This window comes from Loxodonta africana, chromosome 9, assembly GCF_030014295.1.
Source record: "Loxodonta africana isolate mLoxAfr1 chromosome 9, mLoxAfr1.hap2, whole genome shotgun sequence".
NCBI classification, from domain to species: domain Eukaryota; kingdom Metazoa; phylum Chordata; class Mammalia; order Proboscidea; family Elephantidae; genus Loxodonta; species Loxodonta africana.
In genome coordinates this window covers 50647908-50671199 of record NC_087350.1, presented here as the reverse complement: position 1 = coordinate 50671199, position 23292 = coordinate 50647908, and the positions used below count along the sequence as shown (strand labels likewise).

Here is a 23292-nt window from a genome sequence, read left to right as displayed (position 1 = left end):
CGGGGATGGCCTCGGAGAGCGGAAGAGCTCGCCTGCTCTGGAAACATTACTTGAATTTTACAACCACTTCAAAGAAAAATACTTTCCACCCCTCCACCCCTCCATTTTACAGATGAGGAAACCAAGGCTCAGAGAGGTGAAGGGACACGCCCAAGGTCAAACAGCTGCCAGAACGGGACCTTGATCCATGTGGGGAACCCCCGCTCCTCCTATTGCTCCCTGGGTTCCCGCGGACTCTAGAAAGACCAATTTTTAAGTCCTTGCAGGGATGCCCTTGGAGAGCCACCCGAAGCCGGGAAGGCCACACCGAAAGCGGGCAGGGCAGGGCGGGGCGGGGCGGAAAGAGTGCCACCCCACCCCGGCCGCAGCTCCGCCCCCGGCAGCCCCAAGGGGCGGGGGAGAGGAGAGCAGGGGGCAGGCGGGGGGGCGCGCCTGGCGGTAAGGGCCGGCCTCACCGCCGAGCTCATAGTGCGGCCGGTGCTTCCCAGCGTTCGCGCCCGTTCGCCTGTGCTCGCTGTGCTCGTCCCGCCATGACCGCGGCCGCCCTCGCGCCCCGGCCGCGGCCGCTGCGCCTGTTTCTGCTGCCGCTGCTGCTGCTGCTGCGCGCCGGCCTGTTGCGCGCCGACAGTAAGGTACGCGCTCCGGGCAGACCCGGGCGCTTCTCGGCGGGGAGCCCAGCGCAAGAGGGCGCTGTCCCGGGGGGTCTGAGCCGAGGAGCGTGCTCCGGGGCCAGGAGCGGAGGACCAAGGAGAAGGGAGACTGACTTGGGGCTTAGTGCAGAAGCCGCAGGGGCTAGGACTCCGGGAGAGGAGCGCGTGGGGTGAGACGCGCTGGAGATGGTAGTGGTGCTTGAGACCTGGAACCTGAGGGAAGGGCTCTGAGACCCAGTCCGGTGCGGGGGAAGATCAGCACTGAAACCCAGAACCAGGGAGGGGGAGCTAGAAGCTAGGGAGGGGTGCAGGCAGGAGACGCAGTCCCCAGCCTAGGTAAGGGGCTCCCAGGAGCATTGGGCAGGGCAGCCTGGAGAACTGGCTCCGGATTTCTTTGAGAGGCTGACCCAGATGGGAACAGACCCCTGGGTAACTGCTACCAATGACTCCTGGGTTTGCAGCAGGCCCTGGGCCAAGGCTTTCAGGCCGTGCTGGGGACCTAGAATCGTTCCCCAGTGTACCCAACTGGGCTGGCCACTCTCCTGACTCCTGCCAGGGATTGGTTGCACCCTCTGGAGGACTAGGTGTCTACAGAAGTGAGCTGAGCTGTTCTCTGTTGTGACTAAGAGGATCTGCTCTGGTGCCAACCATAAAAAAAAAAAACCAAACCCAGTGCCGTCGAGTCGATTCTGACTCATAGCGACCCTATAGGACAGAGTAGAACTGTCCCGTAGAGTTTCCAAGGAGCATACCTGGGCTCAAATCCCACATGTACTATTCATAGCTGTGTGACCTTGGGCTGGTGCCTTCACCTCTCTGAGCCTCCACTTCCTAGCCTGTAAATGTATGGTTAATAATAGTACTCACTCCCCACAGTTGAAGCCCTATGGATTTAATGAGATCATGCCTGTGAAGTGCTTAGCACCTGTTAGGTGTCCAATAAATGATACTGTGATTATGGCAGAGTATTTGGGATCTTATCACAGGGCCCTCAAATGAGGGTGTGAGATCCAGAATGTAAGCACTGGGAGTCAATCAGAGCAGGAACACCTTAAACATGTTCTAGGAATGACCCAGTGAGGAAGAGAGAGTGACAGAGACCACTTGATCAGTGCTTTTTGTCTCTCACCTCTCAGGCTGGGAGGGATATTTGGTCTTGGACATTCCACCCCCCCACCCCCACCCCCACCTCACCCCCCACCCCCCAGCTTCAGTGCTTTCAGAGCATGAGAGCATGAGACCAAGGGAGTGGCTTCTCTTGGTGTCTTTCCAGCCTCTTTCCTGGTGGAAGGTGGAACTGCCCTATTCACATACAGGTAAAGAGCAGAAGCCATTAGCCACGTGACAGGCAACTGAGCAATATGCACCAGCAGACCCTCAGCCTGAAGGTTCAGCCTGGGGTGGGAAAGCACATGGGCAGTATTCTCCACCATGTACTCTAGGGACCAGGAGGGAAATGCATATCATTCACATTTTACAGATGGAGAAACTAGGGTATATAGAACAGCAAGCAGCTTGCTTGTGAATCAGAAGACCTAGGTTCTGGCCTTTCCTTTGCCATTCTTTCATTGTACAACCTTGGGCAAGTCCCTGCCCCTCTCTGGGCCTCAGTTCCTCCACCTGAAAAATAACGTCTCCCCAACTTCCCTTCCATATGGGGCCTTGCCTTCTAGTATTCCCCGACCTGGCTCAGGTAGAGGAACAACGGAGCCAAAAACCCCAGGTGACCTGATATCTAAGACTGGAAGGGATGTGGTCTTGGGCATCCTTTAAGGCACAAAGGGGCTGGAGAGTTTGTGGGGGAGGGCTCACATTCAAAACAAAGCAAAGACAAAGAAAACCCAACACCCTGTTTATGTAGTGAGGCAGCCAAACACTTGCTAGGTTGGGGGTGTGTGTGTTTAGTTGTCCTGGGGCGAGCTGGGGCTGGTGGGGCAGAGAGGTGCATCCTAGAGTTTAGAGGATGAAGCAGCTGGGGACTCAGCACAGCTCCTGCCTAGACACCTCCCCTCTACTTCAGCCAGCTGGGAAAAATAAAAATCAAGTGATGGGTAAATTTACTCCACATTCCTTAGCACAGCCGGACTTCTGATGGCTCTGCAGAGAGAGCTGTTTTCATTATCACCCTCTCCCTCCCCCATAACAATTCCTCCTTCCTCTCCAAGCCTGTCCTGTTTTCCCTGGAGTGGGGGTGGAGGTTGGGCCAGCTTGGGGCTTAAAGCCTATCTAGGGCCCAAAAAGATTAAGCTGGCCTCCTCCTCAGCCTTCTTGTTCCTGGGAGATCCAGCCCCTCTCCTGCCTAAGAGGCTTAGGGGTACCAGGGTAGCTTGCCCCCACAGCTTGCCCCGCTACTTGCCACAGAACATTATGGTCTCGGCCAGTTCCTCACTCAGTGCATTTTAATGTCATGTTTATAGCAAGGTTTCTCCTAAACAGGATTTGAGTTTCCATCTAAGGAAGCGCTTTGTCCAGCTTGGGGGTGAGAGAGAAAGCTCATAGCTTCCCTGGTATTCCTGAGGAGCTTACCCAGCATGGAAGTTGGGATGGACAGACAGGTATCCACATCACACCCAGGTATGGTGCCAGAGACTTCTAGGGACCCATTTTTTGCTGTGTGACCTTAGAATATGGCTGAGAGTTCCCCATCTCTTCTTCATAGTTTCCTCATCTGTAAAAGGGTTGCTGGTACCCTGCTTCTTCCATGCATTCAGGGCTCAGAGATGGGAAGTAGGTCTTCGGTCTGCCACCTGCTGACTGGGGCTTGAGGATAGATGGAAGGCCAGGCCTGTGGGAGCTGGGCCAGGGGAGCAGGAGGGACTGGAGTAGGCGGGCAATGGTGCCTCCGGATGGATCAGATGTTCCAAGCCAGGCTGGTCCCCAGAGCTTAGGTGTTGCTGTGCCTTAGCGCCAGGGTTTCTGCCTGTGGGCATAATTGGGAACAAGCTCAGAAGCAGGCAAGGGCTACACGGTAGTGCACATGAAGAGTGTAGGGCTGGGCCGATCCAGGCCCACAGGATCCTTCCCTGCAGGGAAGGTCTTGCCCCAACAATTTCCTTGGCTGGTAAACTCAGAACAAAGTCCCGAGGAGCATTCAGTGTGCTCAGCATCCCCTGAGGAGCATCCCCATGCCCTCACTTATATTCAGGAGCTTACACAGCCCTTTTGGAAACCCCTGAGGCTTCAGTGATTGCTCCCATTTGACAGACTTAAACACTGAGGCTTGAAAGTGTCAGGTTGGGGCTGCTCAAATATTCTAGACAAAGAGAGCTAAGGAAGCTTGGCGATGCCTTAAGTGGGCATCCAAATGGCCTTGAGAGCTTTATAAACAATATACATGCCTAGACCGTCACCTGGAGAAGTCTGAGTCAGGGGGTGTGGAGGAGGGCCTAAGCATTTTCATTTTCTAGAGGCACCCCAAATAATTCTGAGGCAAATCCTCCAGTTAAAAACTGGTGGAAGTGACAGGGAATCATGGAGATTTGTAGAGCAAGAGAGTAGTATAGATCATCAAAAAGGAGTTTTTGCAAGGTCAGTCCAGCAGAGAGGAGGCTGCTGTATTGTCGAGGCAACAGTTAGTACAGCCTGAACAAGGGATATGGCCACAGAGTGGGAGGAGCAGGAAACAGAAATGGGAGATATTTAGGAGGGAGAATTGAAAGGACATGGCGACCGACAGGTTGTCCAGGGTAAGAGGGAGGAGGCTCAGAGATCTCGTTTGGGTAAGAAGGTAGGTGAACACAGGTTTGGGAGAAGACAGAAGATCCTGGGTCCAATTTTGAGTGGATTAAGTTTGGGCTGCCTGCGGGCCTCTAGCGGAGGTGTCCAGCTAGCAACAGACTCTAGGTGAGGTTGTTGCCTACAGAAGCTCATGGAAAATTTCCTGCCAAGAGGCTGGGCTGGCTGCAAGAGAAGACAGCAAAGACGCAACCTCAAGCTGGCACAGTTTGAGCCTTTTCAGCTTCTGAAACATTTCCCAGCTTGACACCTCCTTTCCAACCCCAGCCAGGTTTAGCCATCTGTCTTCAGAAAAACCTCAAGCATTCCCTCTTGCCCTCTTATTGTGGGATTTTCTTGCAAATGCCTAAGGACCTTTTTAAGCTCAAACCACCCACACTTCTGGGGGATTTGGCAGCAGTGTGTGCTGAAGGTAGCTGCAGGGAGAGATGAGGAGCTTAGGTGGGGGCTTTTCTGCTCTTCAGCAGCTCTAGTCCTCACGCTAAAGGCAGGGTGGGCCAGGCCCAGAGGAATCCCCAGGTCTTCTGCCCTCACCACCCAGTTCAGGGACTCCTCCTCTGTAGATCTGTTTGGCCAGCTCAGTTGCTGGTAGAAAAGACCTTGCCTGGTAGCTGTGGGTGGCCATGGAAGGAATAACATGTAAACCAAATTTTGGAGTCAGACTGTGCTGTGTGACCCTGGCCAAGCTCCTAGTCTTCTCTGATGCTCAGATTTCTCCTCTCTAAATGGGGTTGTGGTGCAAGCAAAGAGAGAAAATGAAGTGCAAATGCGAGGAAAGGTTGTTGGCAGCAATTTTCATAGCAGATACTGCATAACCCATTGTCATTGAGTTGATTCCGACTTATAGCGACCCTATAACACAGGGTAGAACTGCTCCATAGGGTTTCCAAGGCTGTAAATCTTTAAGGAAGCAGACTGCCACATATTTCTCCCATGGAGTGGCTGGTGGGTTTGAACCACTGACCTTTCAGTTAACAGCCAAGTGCTTTTAAACACTGTGCCATCTGGGCTCCTTTATGTACTACATTTAAAAAAAAAAAAAACCCAGTACCATCGAGTTGATTCTGACTCATAGAGAGCAGTTATTCTGTGCCAAGCTCCATGCCAGGCACTCTGCGTGAATTGACTTGTTTCAGCCTCATGACAACCTTTAGAAGGAGAGACTTATTCTCCCCATTTTAGAGATGAGGACGCTGAGGCTCAGAGAGATTTAAGGTCTACTTAAGGCTACGCAGGGAAGAGGAGTGGGAGCAGGGATTTGAGCCCTGGCACCCTGCTGCCTCCCCAAACAAGAACCACATAATTTGGTAATCACAGGATGTAGGGCCATGTCTGAGACAGCCACAGAAGTGGGGGTGACTGTGGTGAATGGGCAGTGGTGGGACACTTGCGAGGCCTGGCCTCCTGGCAGCCAAGGCTGGGAGCACAGGCCCTCTTCCAACTCCTGGCTGGTGTCAGGGCCCTGGCAGCTCCTCATCAGGACGTAGCACCTCATCTGAAGAGAAAAGGAATGTTGTGGGCTGATATGGAGGCTGCTGCTGGATAGGGGGATGTTAGGGGTCCGGGTAGATCCCAAGGAGGCCTCTCTTGCCTGGCCATTAAGAACACACCTACATCTACCCATTGGATCCTCATTCCTACCTAAAGGAGTGGAGCGGGGAGTGGCAAAGGATCCTAGCAGAGCAGAGGTGGGGACTCCAGGAATCCTGAAAGGAAAGGACTCCACTGGGTGCTAGCAGCAGCCTAAGGAATGTACAGGACCCTCAGCCTGGCTGTGTCAGTGTTCACAGGTGGGGAGAATTGCCCCCACAGTACCCAGAATACACTTTGCCCACAGGGGGCCCAGGACAAAGCTTCTACCAATAGCTGGTCCCCTTCCCCACCTCCCCCTTCCCCACCTCCGTCTCTACTTTGCCTTGCCGCTTCCTCAGGTGGGAGGCCCAGGGCTGCAGAAAAAGCAGGGGCCTGGGAGTCTAGCCCACCTGGATTCTAATCTCCTTGAACAGGTGATTTGATAGCTTGTTTCCTCATCTGTGGGGCCCTGCTACATAGTAGGTAGGTAAGAATACCTACCAATGTACCCACATGGAGAAACAAATGGATAAACATTCCCTACCCGCTTTCAGGATTAATAAAAATAACAACTATACTCTGTTATTATTATGGAATATTATTCAGAGACTGGAGTGGAATGAGCACCGGTATTCTCTCCAGTCCTCCCACAGTTCTTTGTCGGGTAGCCACAAATAGTACCTCATTTTACAGATAACAGGCGCAGAGAGTTAAGTAATCCACCCAAGGGCACAAAGCTGTAGATGGCCCAAGGTTTATTCCTAACACTCCCCCTACTTCCCCGGCACTCAGTAGGTGCCCAGTGGATGTCTCCTTCCTGGGCTCCCGGCTTCCAGACTTGCCCCTTCCATCCACCATCTATACTGCAGCCTGAGTAAACTTGCTATGATGCAGATCTCACCCTGACTCTCCCAGCCTAAATTCCTCCTGTGGCTCCCCAGTGTTTTTAGGAAGCAGCAAAAATCTGCAGCCAGTTTTCAGGACTCTCCATGGCTGGGATCTATCACCTCCACCCCCAGCCTCACATCCTGCCATTCCAGGCTCCCCACAAGCACCAGCCACAGTGAACCACCTCTAGGCCCCCCAAAGTGCCAGGCTCCCACTTGCCTTTGCACATCTTATTTGCTCTCCCTGGAATGCCCTTCTCAATAAAGATGACCTCCAAGGGCACCCTTTTCCGGACAGTCTTCATGCATGTCCTCCTCCATCTTCCAGAGTTCACTATGGCTAAGAAGGTCAAGAACCCACCTCAATCTATTTCTTCTGCACCCCCAGTTCTCACCCAGGGTGTGGCAGAGGCCAAGGGCTCAAACAGGTATCTGAGAACTTAGAGCAGAAACAAATGCCTAAGGCTCTTCCCCAGAGGACCTCAGACACCAGTGAGCATTGAGCTTGCCAGAAAGCGTAAGGGGATAGTGAGCTCACCTGGCTCTGGTGGCTTCCTAGCCCTGAGTCCTGGGGTGGTGGTTGATCAAGCCGTGAATAACTGTATCCCAAGGGCCTGGAGCCCAGGGTGGGGATGGCTAAGCCAGCAAGGGGAGAAACTGATTGGGGCTTCCAGAGCACAGTTGGCATGTCAGGGCAAGGCAGTCAGGAGGTGATGACTGATCCTGGTACCTGCAGCTGACTCCTGCAAGCACAAAATCCTTCTACCCCCAGTGGCCAATTAAGCATACTTGGACCTGGGCATGTGGCATCCCATCATTTTATCATCGAGGGAACTGAAACTCCAGGAGGTTTTACAACCTGTTTAAGTCACACAGGGCATGGAGAAACAGGTCTATAGGAGAAGGAACATAGAGCAACAATTGTGATCTGTAGCCGGATCCAGAGCCAGATCTGCCATGTTGAAGCTGTGTGACCTTGGGGATATGACCTCACCTCTCTGAGTCTCCATTTCTTTACCTGTGTTAATAAAGGCTCACACTTAAAAAGTCCTCACTATGCCAACCCTCTCCTTTATTATTAACTTTATTATTAACTCATTTAATCTTCACAAAACCCCATGAAGCAAGAGCCCGTTTTACAGGTGAAGAAACAGAGGCACAGAAAGTTTGGGGTGTCCACGGTCTTATAGCTAGTAACCCAGACTCCAGATGCCTGTGCTGTAGTGCGTCTGCAAAATGCAGGCTCATTTATCCAACAGATATTTGTAGAAAACCCACCATGGGCTAGGCAGGCATTGTTTTGGGGTTATAGGAAGGAACAAGACGAAGTCCCTGTCTCTAATGTGGCTACAGTGAAGTAAGGGAGACAGAAAATGAGTAAATACAGATATATTTCAGGTAGTAATAGGTGTAATAAAGAAAAACAAAGTGGATAAGAAGAAAGAGTAATGGGAGGTGGGTGGTCAGGGAAGTCTTCTCAGAGGCAATGACATGTGAACAGAGAAGTAAGTGATGTGAGGGAATAAACCATGGGAGTATCAGGGGGATGAGGGTTTCAGGCTAAGGGAACTACACGTGCAAAGGCCTTAAGGCTGGAATGGAATGAGCCATCAGAAAGGAAGGGTGGTAAGAAGAGGAGTTGGGGGAAAGGTCAGCTCACTTGGGCCTTAAAGGTCGAGGCAAAGATTTTGGAGGTAACAGTACCCTCCCATACACAGGTATTATTATAGGCTGTAAGGCATGTGAAACCTTAGCAAAGTAGCTAGGATGTAGTAAATACTCAATAAAAGGTCATTATTAATATATATGTTTTTATTGTGGTAAAATACATAACATAAAAGTTACCATTTTAACAGTTTTAAAGTGTATAATTCAGTGGCATTTAGTACATTCACAACGCAGCGATCACCACTCTCTAGCTCCAAAATGTATTCGTCACCCCAAAAGGAAATCTTGTACCCTGAAGTGGTCACTTCCCGCTCCTCCAGTTCCCAGCAACCCCTAGTCTGCTTTCTGTCTCCATGGATTTGCCTGTTTTGGATATTTCATACAAATGGAATCATACAATATGTGTGTGGCCTTTTGTGTCTGGCTTATTTCAATTAACATAATGTTTTCAAGGTTTATCCCTGTTGTATGTAAGAATGTATCAGTAATTCATTCCTTTTTTTAGTTTAGAAAATTTTTTATTGTGGTAAAATATATATAACATAAAATTTGCCATTTTAACCATTTATTTAAGTGACGACTCAGTGGCATTAGTTACATTCACAATGTTGTACAACCATTACCACTATTTCTAAAATTTTTCATCAAGAAACTCTGTACCCATTAAGCAATAACTCCCTCTTTTCTACCTCCCCCCCCCCGCCCCCGCCAGCCGCTGGTAACTTCTAATCTATTTTCCTCCTCTGTGAATTTGCCTATTTTATGTATTTCACATAAGTAGAATCATATAATATTTGTCCTTTTGTATCGAACATTTCACTCAACATAATATTTTCAGAGCCCATTGTATTGTAACAGGTATCAGAAGTTCAGTCCTTTTTGGGTACAAATTTTTATATAGACATTTGCTTTCATTTCTCCTGGGTAAATTCCTAAGAGTAGAATTACTAGGTTACATGGTAATGTTGTCGAGTTGATTCGATTCCAACTCATGGAGACCTCACATGTGCAGAGTAGAACTGCTCCATAGGGTTTTCAAGGTTGTAACCTTTCGGAAACAGATGGCCAGGCCTGTCTTTCAAAGGCATGTCTGGATGAGCTCAAACAGCCAACCTTTTGCCTAATAGTCAAGAGCTTAACCATTTGCACCACCCAGGGACTCAGAACTTCATTCCTTTTTTATGGCTAAATAATATTCCCTTGTATGGCTATATCATAGCTTATCTGTTCATCTACTAATGCATGCTATGTTGTTTCCCCCTTTGGACTATTGTGAATAATGCTGCGGTGAACACTGGTGTACAAGTATCTGAGCCCCTGCTTTAAATTCTTTTGGAGTGGAATTGCTGGGTCATGTAGCAATTCTAGGAGCCCTGGTGGCACCGTGCTTAAGCACTTGGCTGCTAATGAAAGGTTGGCAGTTGGAACCTGCCAGCCGCTCCAGGGGAGAAAGATGTGGCAGGCAGTCTGCTTCAGTAAAGATATACAGCCTTGAAAACTTGGGGCAGTTCTACTCTGTCCTATAAGGTTGCTATGAGTCGGAATTGACTGGGTGGTAATGGGTTTGGTTTTTGGTATAGCAATTCTGTATTTAACTTTTTGAGGAACTGACAAAGCAGCTATTAATATTTTGTTACTATTATTGTAAAGCTTCTGTTTCCCTATAAGAGCTACTCCCTTATTGGCCTTCTCCAACGACGCCCACCACCAGGGATGCTGGATACACTGTCCGGCTACTCACCAGAGACCCTCTTGCCATCTCCCCCCCCAACCACACCTCCCTCGCAGGTGTTCGGCGACGTGGACCAGGTGCGGATGACATCGGAGGGCTCGGACTGCCGCTGCAAGTGCATCTTGCGGCCGCTGAGCAAGGACGCGTGCAGCCGGGTGCGCAGCGGGCGGGCGCGGGTGGAGGACTTCTACACAGTGGAGACAGTGAGCTCCGGCTCTGACTGCCGCTGCTCGTGTATGGCGCCACCCTCCTCTCTCAACCCCTGCGAAAACGAGTGGAAGATGGAGAAGCTCAAGAAGCAGGCGCCGGAGCTCCTTAAGGTAGCCTATCTGGGGTGAGGGTGTGGGGCAGGAACGCCACCTATGCAGGTGCTTATCAGGTACCACCCTGTCTCTCTAGTGAAAATTCCACACACTCTGTGAGGCAGGTGCTGTTATCATCCTCCTTTTACAGGTAGGGAAACTGAGGCTCCATGAGGGGAAGACACCTCTTGCCCAAGACCATTCAGCCAGCAAGTGATGGTAGCAGGATTCCTTAGTTAATGGCTAGTTTACCTCAATCCAGTCCCTTTGACACATCCCAGCGCCCTGTGTTTTACCGAAACCAATTTCATCTGCCAGCACCTCTCTCTTGTGTATTTTTAGTAAGTTTTAAATATTGTGGCATTTTACAGTTTTGAATGTAGTAATAACATTTTCTATATTCAAGCACTACCTGCATGCCAGATGCTGGGCTAAGCCCCTTTTACACATTATTTCTCTAAATCCTTAAACCGTTCTGTGAAATATAGGCTCATTGTCTTCATTTTGAAAACCCTAGCGGCATAGTGGTTAAGAGCTATGGCTGCTAACCAAGAGGTCTGCAGTTTGAATCTACCATGAGCTCCTTGGAAACTTGTATGGGGCAGTTCTACTCTGTCCTTTAGGGTCGCCATGAGTCCGAATTGACTTGACAGCAACGGGTTTTTAACAGGTCCTCATTTTATAGGTGAGAAAACTGAGGTTTGGAGAAGTTAGGGAACTTGCCCAAACTCACATGATAGGCAGCTTTGTGTCTATACCATACTTCTGTGTGAATTAGAAGTCCTCACTCTAGGTAGGCAGATGAGAAAGAGGCACCACCTCTGAAACACAGCCCCTTGCCAGGGCCCACCATCAAGACCCACGCCTTGGTTAAGTGCATGCTAGCTACATCTCAGTTCCCACAGCCAGCCAGACACCTTTGTGCAATGCGTACCATGCTCAGTTCTGTGTGAACCTAGTGCGGCTAGGATTTAATCCCAGGTCCTCTTGTGTCCAAAGCATATTATAAACAACTTTGCTCTCCTGCCTTCCTTTTTGTAAAGGACTGGATTGTTTGGTGTCTTTTGAGAATATCTTTTTATCTTGTAACCTCTTCCAAACACTTGAGTGTCTTTTTTGCCTGTTGGGTATCAAGTACTGTGAAGGGTCTGTCATATTACCTTACTTGCAAGCTAACAAGTTAGCCTGCCAGAGTTTCATGGAGGCTGGCAGAAGACATGAGTCCCTTGGGTCAGGGACACAGGATTTTATTACTCACAGCAATAGCAGTAGCCAGAGTACATGCCACTTCTCCCAGCTCCGATTCCCACAAGGCAGTGCAATGAGGGCTAGCTAACACCGGCATACACACTGAGGTGCGTTATAAGAGAGAAACCCTGAGCTTAGGGAACCCAGATCCTTTATAATGGGCACTAAGCATGCCAGAATCGATTCAATGGCGGTGAGTTTGGTTTTTTGGAAGCATGCCTACCCTTTGTCCCAGAAGGAAGCACTATCTCTATCTTTCAACCAGATAGCCTGGAACAAAGGCAGTCAGTGTTTCTGCATGCAAGACACCCAGAAAAAGCAAGAGTCTTGTAGAGAATTGTCTTCCAACATTTGGCTAAAGATGTTTTCTTTAAATTTAACTTTAGTTTTATTTTTGTAACACCTGAATGGATACAAAACTCTTGAAGTTCGAGGGTAGGATGGGGTTATGATGTTGAATTTTAGGCCAAGTGGCCTCTTGACAACTTGGAGGTTCCTAAGCTATACTATCTCCCTGGGGCCTTGCTGGGGTCCTGCAAACTCCAGGCACACAGGCCTTAAGCCAGTCCTCAGTTACAGGGACAAGCCCCACTTCTCAAGTCAACCTCTTAATAATCAAATTGTAAATATGCTTCATATGCATATATGCAAAGCCCTTTCATAAGCGCTGGCTAATTTAATTCTTGCCACAACTCTTTGGAGAAATAACTTAGGGTCTCAGCTTTACTCGGGAGGAATCTGGGGTCTCAGCTTTACTCAGGAGGAATCTCAGGCCCAGAAAGGGCTGTGAGTTGCCTAAGATCATGCAGCAAGAAAGTGATGGAACTAAGATTTGAACCCAGGAATTCTCTGCTCTGTCCCCTTGCCCAGTGGAGGTATCACCCGGCAGCCCTCTCAGCCAGGAGCCTGTTGTCACTTAGGCCTTTTAGGTGTACTAACAGCTGGGGGATCTTTATCCATCCTTACAGAACTGGAGTGGGGTGATGGTCGTACAGACTCAGCAGGTGGCGTTAGAGGAGGGGGAGCGAATACCCTACCTCAGTGGTACCCCAGGAGCAGAGTTGATACCTGAGGGGTACCCAAAGAACCCCAAAAGGAGAAGGGGATGCAGACAGTAGGAGACAGGACAAGGTCCTCTCCTGTTCACTTCGCCCCCTACTACCAACCAGCAGGAGTCTCTCTGTGGGCAACTCTCAGGGGAGGAGCTAAAGGGAGCCTGTAGTGCAGGATGGGGCGGGGGGGCGGGGGGGGCACCCATGCTGTGCCTCAGCCCTTCCTCTAGAGTTAATAACTCTAGTTGTGATTTCACCTTAGTTACATGGCTCTGTGTAGAAGGGAGGGGATTCTGGAACTCCCCCTTTCTTGGGCAGGCAGGCTTCAGGGACATGCCTGTTACCTCTTCACTTCGTCCCTGCCCTTGAAGAATCCCCAGGCTTGTGGGGAACACAGCTCCTAACCCCAATAATGGCATAGTGACCGCTGCTGGGCTGGGGATATCCCAGGGACTGTAAGCCCCAAGGAGGGAGTAACATTAGAGCTGGGCCTTGAAGGTTGTATAGAAGTCCACCAGGCAGAGAAGGAATGAGGGCATTCTCAGTGAGAGCAAGTCAAGTGAGTGTGGCGCAGGATGCCTCCGTGCCCCAGTCCACAGGCTGCCTGTCAACTCCTCTAACACGGTGCTTGTCAAACCACCTGTGCTGAAGGATTGGTTTAAAAATTTCCAATCTGTCATGAACCAATAACTTTATAAAATTCTATAAAAATGAATTATTGGAAAAATGAAACAAAACAAAAACAGATATACAGAATACAAGTCCAATGTTTTATTATTAGAGTCAACACATGTAAAATTACTCTGTCAATTGGCTATAAAGGTTTCTAAACTCGTGCTCTCATTTCTGTGATGAGAAGGACTGGTAATGTGCGGTTCGGACCGATGCTGGTCCACAGACCACAGCTGGAGTGGTGCTGCTCTAACTCAGCATGTTTCTTCTTACTTCCAGCCCTTTGCACACACTGTGTCCTTTGCCGGGAATGTCCTTCCTCTGCCATCTTTGCCTAATTTGTGCTCCTTCTTCAGAACTCAAATAAAACTTCCTAATCCTGGCATCCTTCCCTAATCCACACCCACTCCCAGATAAGGTCAGTGCCCCTGTCATTAATGATCTGGGCACCTATGTTATTGTCTGTGTTCTCTGGTCTGGGCACCTATGTGTTATCATCTGTATTCCCTGGTCTGGGCACCTATGTGTTATTATCTGTGTTCCCTGGTCTGGGCACCTATGTGTTATTGTCTGTGTTCCCTGGTCTAGGCACCTATGTGTTAGTGTCTGTGTTCCCTGGTCTGGGCATCTGTGTGTTATTGTCTGTGTTCCCTGGTCTGGGCACCTATGTGTTATCGTCTGTGTTCCCTGGTCTGGGCACCTATGTGTTATTATCTGTGTTCCCTGGTCTGGGCACCTGTGTGTTACTGTCTTGTGTTCTCTTATAGCCTATGAAGGATGATAAAGGTCCATGTCTGTCCTGCTCATCATTGTCTTTAGTGCCTGGCCCAAGGCCTGCCCCGAGTAAACATCTGCTGAGGCTGAAAAGGGTGACAGGGGCAGATCATAGAGGGCTTGGCTGCCAGGCTCAGAAGATGACAGGCCACATGTGGGCTGTGGGGAGCCTCAGAAAGTTATCTATTGTCGTATGCCATTAAGTCGATTCCAAGCCATAGCGACCCCATGGAACACAGTAGAGCTGCCCCATAGGGTTTCCTAGGCTGAAATCTTTACAGGAGCAGATTGCCAGGTCTTTTCTCCCATGGAGCAGCTAGTGGGTTCAACCACTGACTTTTTGGTTAACAACGCTTAACCATTGTACCACCAGGGCTCCTTAGAAAGTTATCTACCCATCGTCAAAGCTGTGCTTGGAGAAACTAGTTTTGGTAGTGATGAAGGCAGCAGAGCAAACCTGCGAGGTTCCCACTTAACCCCTCAAAACAGTAATCATTGTTGCTGATATCCATGAACCTCTTGCTGTGTGCCGACTCTGTGCTAAGCCCTGTCCAGATGTTGGTGCTCTTTACACGCCCTATTGCCCTGTTTTACTGAGAAGGAAGCTGAGGTACAGAGGGGTGTATGTGCACGGTTCTCCAGCTGTGCTCACAGACCCCTAGGGGTTTCATGTCAGCTCCCGCAAGGGCGTAAGCAGGGTTGTGGGGAGCAGAAAAGGAAGGCTCTGGGCCCTACCTCTGCTTCCATCAGAGCCCTCCACCCCCTTCTTCTGTTTTAGAGATCAGATTCTGCTCAGAGAAAAGCTCCCTGGTTTAATTTACTCCCTGACTTAAAACAGTTTGAACACCCCTGGGAGGGTGGGAGTAGAATTGTTTTGGAAATAGCCCTGAGAAATGCTGCAGGGCTCAGAATGGGTAGAGGGTGGGCCAGAGGAACTGCCCTTCCCTAGAAGCCAGGGAACGCTGATTTCCCAACCAGCCCCTTGTGCCAAGTTTTCTCTGACACTCCGGCTGGCATCTTGGCCATCTGGAGGGAAGTGTTACATCCTGATGAGGTACAACTGAAGGGGAGAGGGGAGGGGCAGCTGCAGAGAAGAGCCCAGGACTAGGCAGGGGAGACTGGAGTCTGCTCCAGGATCTGCCGCTGACCTGCTATGCAAACCCTTTCCCCTCCCCAGGCCTCAGTTTCCCCATATGAACACAAGAAAGGAGCAGTAATGTGTGATAGGAAAGAGGCTTTTGTGTACACCATCTGGTTCTGCTCCTGGCTCCACTATTTAACAGCTGGGTGGCCTTGGGCTTTACTGTAAAATGAAGATAAAATTAGTTCATATCTTGACTTAGGTTGGGTGCCTACAAGCAGACCCTGAGGCAAGGATTTGTGTGCAAGTGATTTATTTTGAGAGAGCTCCCAGGGATAAACAGGACAGGCAAGGGGCAGAAGCCCAGAAGGTTGTGATTGAAGACAGAGTCCCAACCTCAGCCCCATCCCCAGGGGAGCCTGGAGTGTGAATCACAGCTCAGTTTGTCCCCACGGGGGCTATGGGGAGCTGGGCTTTTAGATGCCTACACCAGTCAGTCATTGCCTAAGGGCCACCCAAGGAGGATATACACCCCCATGCACTTCTGGGGCACAATGACTGTAGTAGCCCAAGGGTGGTCTTCCAAAGAGAGTCACAGTTGCAGGCCATTAGGCACCGGAAGCCAGGGATGGGCACAGATACAGTAAGAGGGATCCCAGGGGATCTGGATGGACCTCCGTCAAGGCCCACGATGTACCTCATGGTGTTGTGAGGATTAAGTGAAATAACTCATTAAAGCCCTAGCATGGTGCCTTGTACATCATAAGTGCCCAAAAGATGTAATCTGTTGCTTTTCTCCTGATAATTACCACCGGGGTGTAGTGAGCACTCGCTGAAGGTCAAAGCAGGCTATTCTGAGGCTCAGGATTCTGGCAATCTTAGCTGCTGTGGGGGTCCTCTTTTACTCTTTCCCTAACTCTAACCCTGTCTTGGGCAGCTGCAGTCCATGGTAGACCTCCTGGAGGGCACCCTGTATAGCATGGACCTGATGAAAGTGCACGCCTACGTACACAAGGTGGCCTCCCAGATGAACACGCTGGAAGAGGTAAGGGTGGGCTGAAGCCGGAGGCCAAGGGCAGTGTCTGAGGGGGCCTAGGCCATTCTAGCTTGACCCTGGTTGTCACTGAAGCCAAACTCCAGCAGGAACTGGGAAGGGGGTGCAAGTCACAGGTCTAGCCTTTGGGGAAGAGATCTGCCTGTTGCTCAGGGACTTGTAGGAAGCTTGAGGGCTGGAGAAACCAAAGCTCCTGCTGGTGGTATGGAAAGAGTTTGAAAGAGGCTGGAACTCTCAGGTGCTCTCAGTTCACCAGGACCAGGGGCTGTACATTGCACAACTCCTGAGACACCATTCATATAGAATGCCACGTGAGTGGTGCCCGCTGGGGTCGTGCAGCATGGCAGGACTACACAAGCCCACAAGGGCCAGGCTGCACAAGCCTACAAGGGCCAGGCTGCATGACTATCCCAGTGCCCCCCGCCAGTGGAGGTAGAGGTGCTGAGCATCTTCTCCTGATCAGGGTGAGTATGCTGCGGCTTGGGTGGGTGGCTGGGACTGTCCCTTGTGGATGGAGCAGAGTTGAGTAAGTGCGGGGGTCCAGGCTCCAGGTTTGAGGTTTATACATCTGCTGGCACAGCCTGGCCTCCGCCTGTTTCCTGCATCCGGCCTCTACTGGGCCGCTCGGAACCTGGGGACTTGCAGCTGCCAGGAGCAGGCGTGGGGGCTTCCTTTCCCAACTTCCTTTCCAGAGGGAGGGGGCACCTGGGCATCCTGTGCCCCAGGGTGGGAGACTGACCCTTTACTAATCCTAAAGTTGAGGTCACAATTATTCAAAATGTGTTTCGTGAGTACCTGCCATGTGCCAAGTCCATGCCTGCATGGGAGAAAGCTAACATTTGTTGAATTTCTACCGTGCACCAGTATTTCCTGTACATGCCAGGCTCACGGTTGTTGGCTCTGAAGTTACTCTCCTCTGACCTTTATCTTGCATTCTCAGGAAATACTAACTCACTTCACATAACTCTGAGCCAGATGGTCTGGAGGGTACGCCTGCTGGGCCTGGAACAAATTAGAAATGATTTCCAAAGCCACAGAGAAATGATTTTTTAATTATCTTCTGTTTTGCATTATCTGTGTTCTGCTTCTGTTAACTGTGCTTTACTAAGTGATAACCCTGTGGAAAAAAAAGCTTTTTGCTAACCCTACAAGGAGGTGGGGAGAGCAGCCTCACTCTGGAGATGCTGGCTTCCTCAGCCAAAGTGAAAACATTCCAGGGGGTCGAGCAGCAATTTGAGGCCCCAGTTTCCCTCTGCTTTCTTCCCTTATACCAGTGGTTCTCAGCCAGGAGTGATTTTGCCCCCGAGGGGACATTTGGCAATGTCTAGTGACATTTTTGGTTGCCACAACTTCGGGGGGTGGGATAGAGGTCAGGGATGCTGGTAAACATCTTAGAACCCACAGGACAATCTTCCATAGTGTTGAGGTTGAGAAACCCTACCTTATACACTTTGACATCTTTCTTCCGTGCAACCTAATTTAGAATGCACTTTCACCTTCCTTGGTCTTTCTGATCCTTGTAGTAGCCCTGCAATTTAGTTATTGTTATGATGAGGATCACCATTTTACAGGCAAGGAAACTGAGGCTCAGAGGGGTAAAGTCACTAGTCTAAGGTTACCCAGCCAGGAAGTGAAGAGCAAGAATTTGAACCGAGGTCTGTTCAATTCCTTCCCAGCTGCCTCTTGGTCTCTGGTTTGTGTTCACACCAAAGGCTAACCGGACGTAAACCACTTTTAGGTTGTCTTCTCTGTGAGAAATTCTGGGAATGAGATTCTGAATTCATGAATCTGCTGCTCCTCAGCTTCACGACAAAGAGGTGCTTCCCATCTTTGACTCTAGTCTCTTTTGCTTCAGCTAGGAAGCTAGAGGAATCTCAGACATACCCTAGATCTGCTGGGGCTTTGGGAATCTATGGCTTATCCCTGCCAGGTCACCTGGGTTTCCTGAGCGTGCCCCGTGTACAAGGCCCAGTCTGGACACAGTAGGAAGCAGGGATTGTTGGCCCAGCAACGGGGAATTCCGGGGTAGTGGGGGATACACAGAAAGAACATTGTGGTTCTGAGCAGTTGGTCTGTTCCTAACAGGACTCAGGACCAGGAGTAGATCCAGGGGGCGGGGACTGGTAAGAGCTAGGCAGGGAGCCAGGCCCTCAGCAAGAGGGCTATGAAGCAGGGCAGGAGAACAAAACTGGGAGTAAGGCAGGGCTGAGGCCTCAGGCGGAGCCAACATAGCCCAGGAGAGAAGTCCGAGACATGGAGACTAGGAGCAATCAGAGACTCACCTACGATAAAACCCCAGCGTTTCACTCCATCTACGTTGTTTGAGCATTTTATAAAGAGAAAGTAGTTATATATTACTTATTAAATGAAAAAGTGATTTTAAAGTGGCAAAAGATTGGAAACAACCTAAATGACCATCAATAAGGAGCTGGCTAAATATGTTATGGCCCATCCATACAATGGCGTACTAGGCGGCCATTGAAAGGAATAGGGAGCACTAGACATCCAGATATGGAAGAGCTCCCATATACGCTGTTAAGTGAAAAAGCAAAATATTAAAATATATATATATATATATTTGTCCCTATAAATGTACAGATTCTCTTTGGAAGAATACATGAGAAACTCAGAACAATGGTTGATACTGAGAAACAAAGGTGGGAAGAAAACATTTTTTAATACCTTTTTGTATCTTTTTAACCTAGCACCATGACCATGCATTTTCTATTTTTTAATTAATTCACTTAGTACCTTTAAAAGAAAAATAGCTATAGGGTCCGTAGCAGCATCTTTTGTTCCATACATGCTTGCTGGTACCACCCCTACCTCTACCTATGAGCCCTGGTCAGAGATTGGGCAGCAAAGCCTCATGACAAAAGCTGTGGTGTCTGCCTGGGTGGGGTGTCTGAGCTGGTAGAGGAAAGACTTTGGGTCCTGCCCCCACAGAGCATCAAGACCAACCTGAGCCGGGAGAATGAGGTGGTGAGGGAGAGCATGCGCCACCTCAGTGACCAGCTGAAGCACTATGAGAACCACTCGGCCATCATGATGAGCATCAAGAAGGAGCTCTCCAGCCTGGGCCTCCAGCTGTTGCAGAAGGACCAAGCCACTGCCCCTGCCACCGCCCTTGCCACAGGCCTTGATAGCAAGGCTCAGGTGAGGCCATACCTCTGCTTACAGGCCCAGAAGGTGGGTGGGCTTGGGAGCACAGCATGCCGGCACCTCCATCCTAAGAGCAGCTTAATGGGGGTTTGGAGCTGTAGAACAGGGCTGAGGGGCTAAAAAGTCCATGGCAGGATAGAAGGGGGAATTAACTTATAATGCAGTAAGGACAGGTAAGCTGGGGGCAGATGTAGGGTTCTAGCCAATGGGCCTGGTCTCAAAGCCAGGTGTTGGGCAGGTATTCTCATTCCTAGGTTTCCAAACTAGTGAGAATGAGGCTGTGGAGATGACCCTTCCTGCTTGGCCCTAGGAGACCAGGCCTGCTGCAGAAAAATCACTTCTAGCCTCCCCTGCTGTGGCTAGACCCCTGTCTAGGTCAGGCAATGCCTCAGGGACCCCTGCAGACTAATACCTGCTCATCCAACCCAACCTGGGGTGGGGAAGCTCCTGCTGCAAACATCCAAACGTTGCATATTCAAGCTCAGAGCAGAAAGGGAGCAGAGGCACTGGTTTTATCATTAGCTAGAGTCACCCATGACATATAACACACCTTTGTACAAATTTGAAAAAGGTACTTTCTTTAGGCAGACAGATGGTACAAAAATGACTCCCGCCCTGAGCAGATAAATTGGAAAGAGGAGCTCGCTTTGGGTGGATAAATTATAAAAAAGGCTACTTCCTGTGATAGACACATGCCAGGGTGTGTGTCTTGGCAAATGGAGTGCAGACTAGATTTCAGCCCCACTCCTGTCTCTCCAGCCAGTCGCCCATGTGCAGGACACAACCTACACAACCATCCACAGTGGCCTTGTTTTTAGGTTAGCAGGGGAAGAAGGAATATGACATTTGTAGAATCCCTACTTTAAACCTGACTTTTTTTTTACAGATGTTGTTGTTGTTGTCAGGTGCCGTCAAGTCGTTTCCGACGCACAGCGACCCTGTGTACAACAGAACGAAACACAGCTCAGTCTGTGCCTTCCTCATGATCGTTGTTATGCTTGAGCCCTTTGTTCTAGCCACTATGTCAATCCATCTCGTTGAGGGTCTTCCTCTTTTTCGTTGACCCTCGGCTTTAAAAAGCATGATGTCCTTCTCCAGGGATTGGTGTCTCCTGATAACATGTCCAAAGTATGTGAGACGAAGTCTCCCTATCTTCACTTCTAAGGAGTATTCTGGCTGTATTCAAGACAGATTTATTCATTCTTTTGGCAGTCCTTGGTATATTCAGTATTCAATATTCCTCACCAACACCATAATTCAAAGACATCAATTCTTCCTTGGTCTTATTCACTGCCCAGCTTTCTCATGCATATGAGGTGATTGACAAAACCATGGCTTAGATCAGGCACACATTAGTCCTTAAAGTGACATCTTTGCTTTTTAACACCTTAACGTTAAAGACATTATCTCAGTTAATCCCATAGTCACCTGTGTGGATGGATAATCATTACCCAGTTGTCAGGCAATGAAACATGGAGAGAGAGAGAGGGTGGTTGGGCTGGGATTGGAACTCAGATTTGCGTAACTGCTAAACCTGTGTTCTTCCTCACCACCTCTTCAGCTTCTGTGCTGACACTGCAATAATAGGCCATTTGTGTCTGCAGCTGGAACCACCTAGATGCAGATAAAGCAAGAAGGACTGGCTTCCTGTTTATTCCAGTGCCAGTTGGGCAATGGCACAGCAGCACGTCTAGATACTGTACTTACTATATCTCCCAGAGGTTCTGCCTGACAGTGGATGATGTCGTGGGCCCTGTGTTCTTGTGCCAAGCCAGCATCAAAGGCACTTAAAAGGAAGTGAAAAATAACAAAATTTGTAAAATGTTAGAAACTGCATGTCCTAGGGGTAGGGTGGCCAACCACCTTGGTTTCTCAGGACTGAAGGGTTTTGCAGGATGCAGGACTTCTAGTGATAAAACTGGGAGAGTTCTGGACACTCTGGGATGAGTTGGTCAGCCTATCCAGGAGCCTGAGAACCTCTCCACTGCCTATACAATAAGACGAATGAGTTAGAGAAACTGGGCTGGTACCCTCACCAGCTGGTGAGGCTAACTTCCCAGGGAGCTGATCATAACAGACTATCCCCCGGGGAGGAATAAGCAGGAGCTGAGAAATGCGTCAGGAATCTACTTTATCAGGCTGAGCTTCAAGCCTGCAGGGGAGCAAGAGAGCTGAGTGGAGAAGCCGAGGCACCCCAGTCATGGATGGAGCAGCCATGGGGGTGATGGGTAAAGGAAGCTGTGACTTCATGAACATCTGAGATGTAGGGCCTGGAGCAGCATGACTGATTCTAGCCCCCACATGCTGAGCCTCCATGAGCTCCTGGGTGGGGTCCACACTGACTACCCCCAGCATCCCTTCTGAAAAAAAAAAACTAAGCTTGTTGCTGTCAAGATGATTCTGACTTAATAGTGACCCTAGAATAGAACTGACCCATAGGGTTTCCAAGGCTGTAATCTTTACGGAAGGCAGACTCTCACATCTTTCTACTGTGGAGCAGCTGGTGGGTTCAAACTGCTGACCTTCTAGTTAACAGGCGAGCACTTAACCACTAAGCCACTAGGGCTCCTACATCTCTTCTACCACCCCACAAGTCTCAGACTTCCTTTCTCTCCCAGGATACAGCTGAGGGGAAAGGCAAGGACATCAACAAATATGGCAGCATGCAGAAGAGCTTTGTAGACAGAGGCCTCGCAAAACCCCCTAAGGAGAAGCTGCTGAAGACAGAGAGGCTGAGGAAAGAGAGTGGCAAAGGCCGATTACCCCAGCCCACAACCAAGCCCCGGGCCCTGGCCCAGCAGCAGGCTGTGATCCGAGGCATCACCTACTACAAGGCAGGCAGGCAGGAGGCGACAGAGGCTGTGGCTGGTGAGTTTGAAGGGAATTGAAACCTTGGGGGTGGGAGTTTGCTGATGGATGGACTATGATGCTCCAGGGACCCCCTCATCTTCTGTGCAGCCAGACAGTCTCAGATTTCAGCTCTACTGGTGCTCTTTGCTCATCCGTGAAATGGGGGCAATACCCTCCTCATGGGGCTGTCGAGGATGGAATGATATAACCAACATGAAGGGTCACTCAGTTCCTCTCCTGTATTTAAAGCTATCTCCACCCTCATTGGGCCTCTCCCTATTCATTCAAATGTTTGCTGAAGGTCTACTATAAGATAGACACAGTCCCTGCCTCCATGAAACTTTCAGTCTAGTGGGAAAAACACCTATAACCAGGCAATTGCCACAGGTGGGGGCAGGAGAACATAGGGGCTGCAGCCAGGCCAAGGCATCTGGGAAGTGGCATGGGGCCTTGAGGCACCTCATTTGCAGACTAGCCTTGGAATGGATGGCCTTGCTAGCTCCTCCCACTTCATATGTCCCAAAGAAAAGCCCATGGACTCTTGTATTCTCTCAGCAATTCCCTGTAGGATTCCAGTGAAGGGCAACACAGTAATTCACTAAGAAATGAAAGAGACAAAGGCTCCATGAGTCCCCAAATTTCTATCTGGCCCTGCTGGTTGTGGCTCTTGATTCCTCCTCTGAGAGTCTCCCCAGATGCCCGCTCTTCTCTGATGTCTCTGAGGAGGACCCCTGCTCCCTACTTCCTGGACTCTGCTGACCACTTCCTTCAGTGAAGCTCTCTGCCCAGCCCACATCCAAAGGGGAAGAGAAGTAGGATAGGTAGAGACAGTCTCCTTCAAGAACCTCTTTGT

The 23292-nt window shown here is 49.8% G+C and overlaps 1 protein-coding gene across 1 annotated transcript in view; it reads left to right on the top strand.

The window, feature by feature from the left end:
* The first annotated feature begins 530 nt into the window (after positions 1-530).
* The window catches only part of OLFML2A (olfactomedin like 2A), a 31424-nt gene continuing 8662 nt past the window's right edge, over positions 531-23292 (top strand). The window contains exons 1-5 of the mRNA XM_003407744.4: positions 531-632; positions 10301-10564; positions 16311-16418; positions 19374-19583; positions 22208-22457. Of these exons, the coding sequence (XP_003407792.1) occupies positions 531-632; positions 10301-10564; positions 16311-16418; positions 19374-19583; positions 22208-22457 (934 nt within the window). The remainder of the gene's footprint in view (positions 633-10300; positions 10565-16310; positions 16419-19373; positions 19584-22207; positions 22458-23292) is intronic.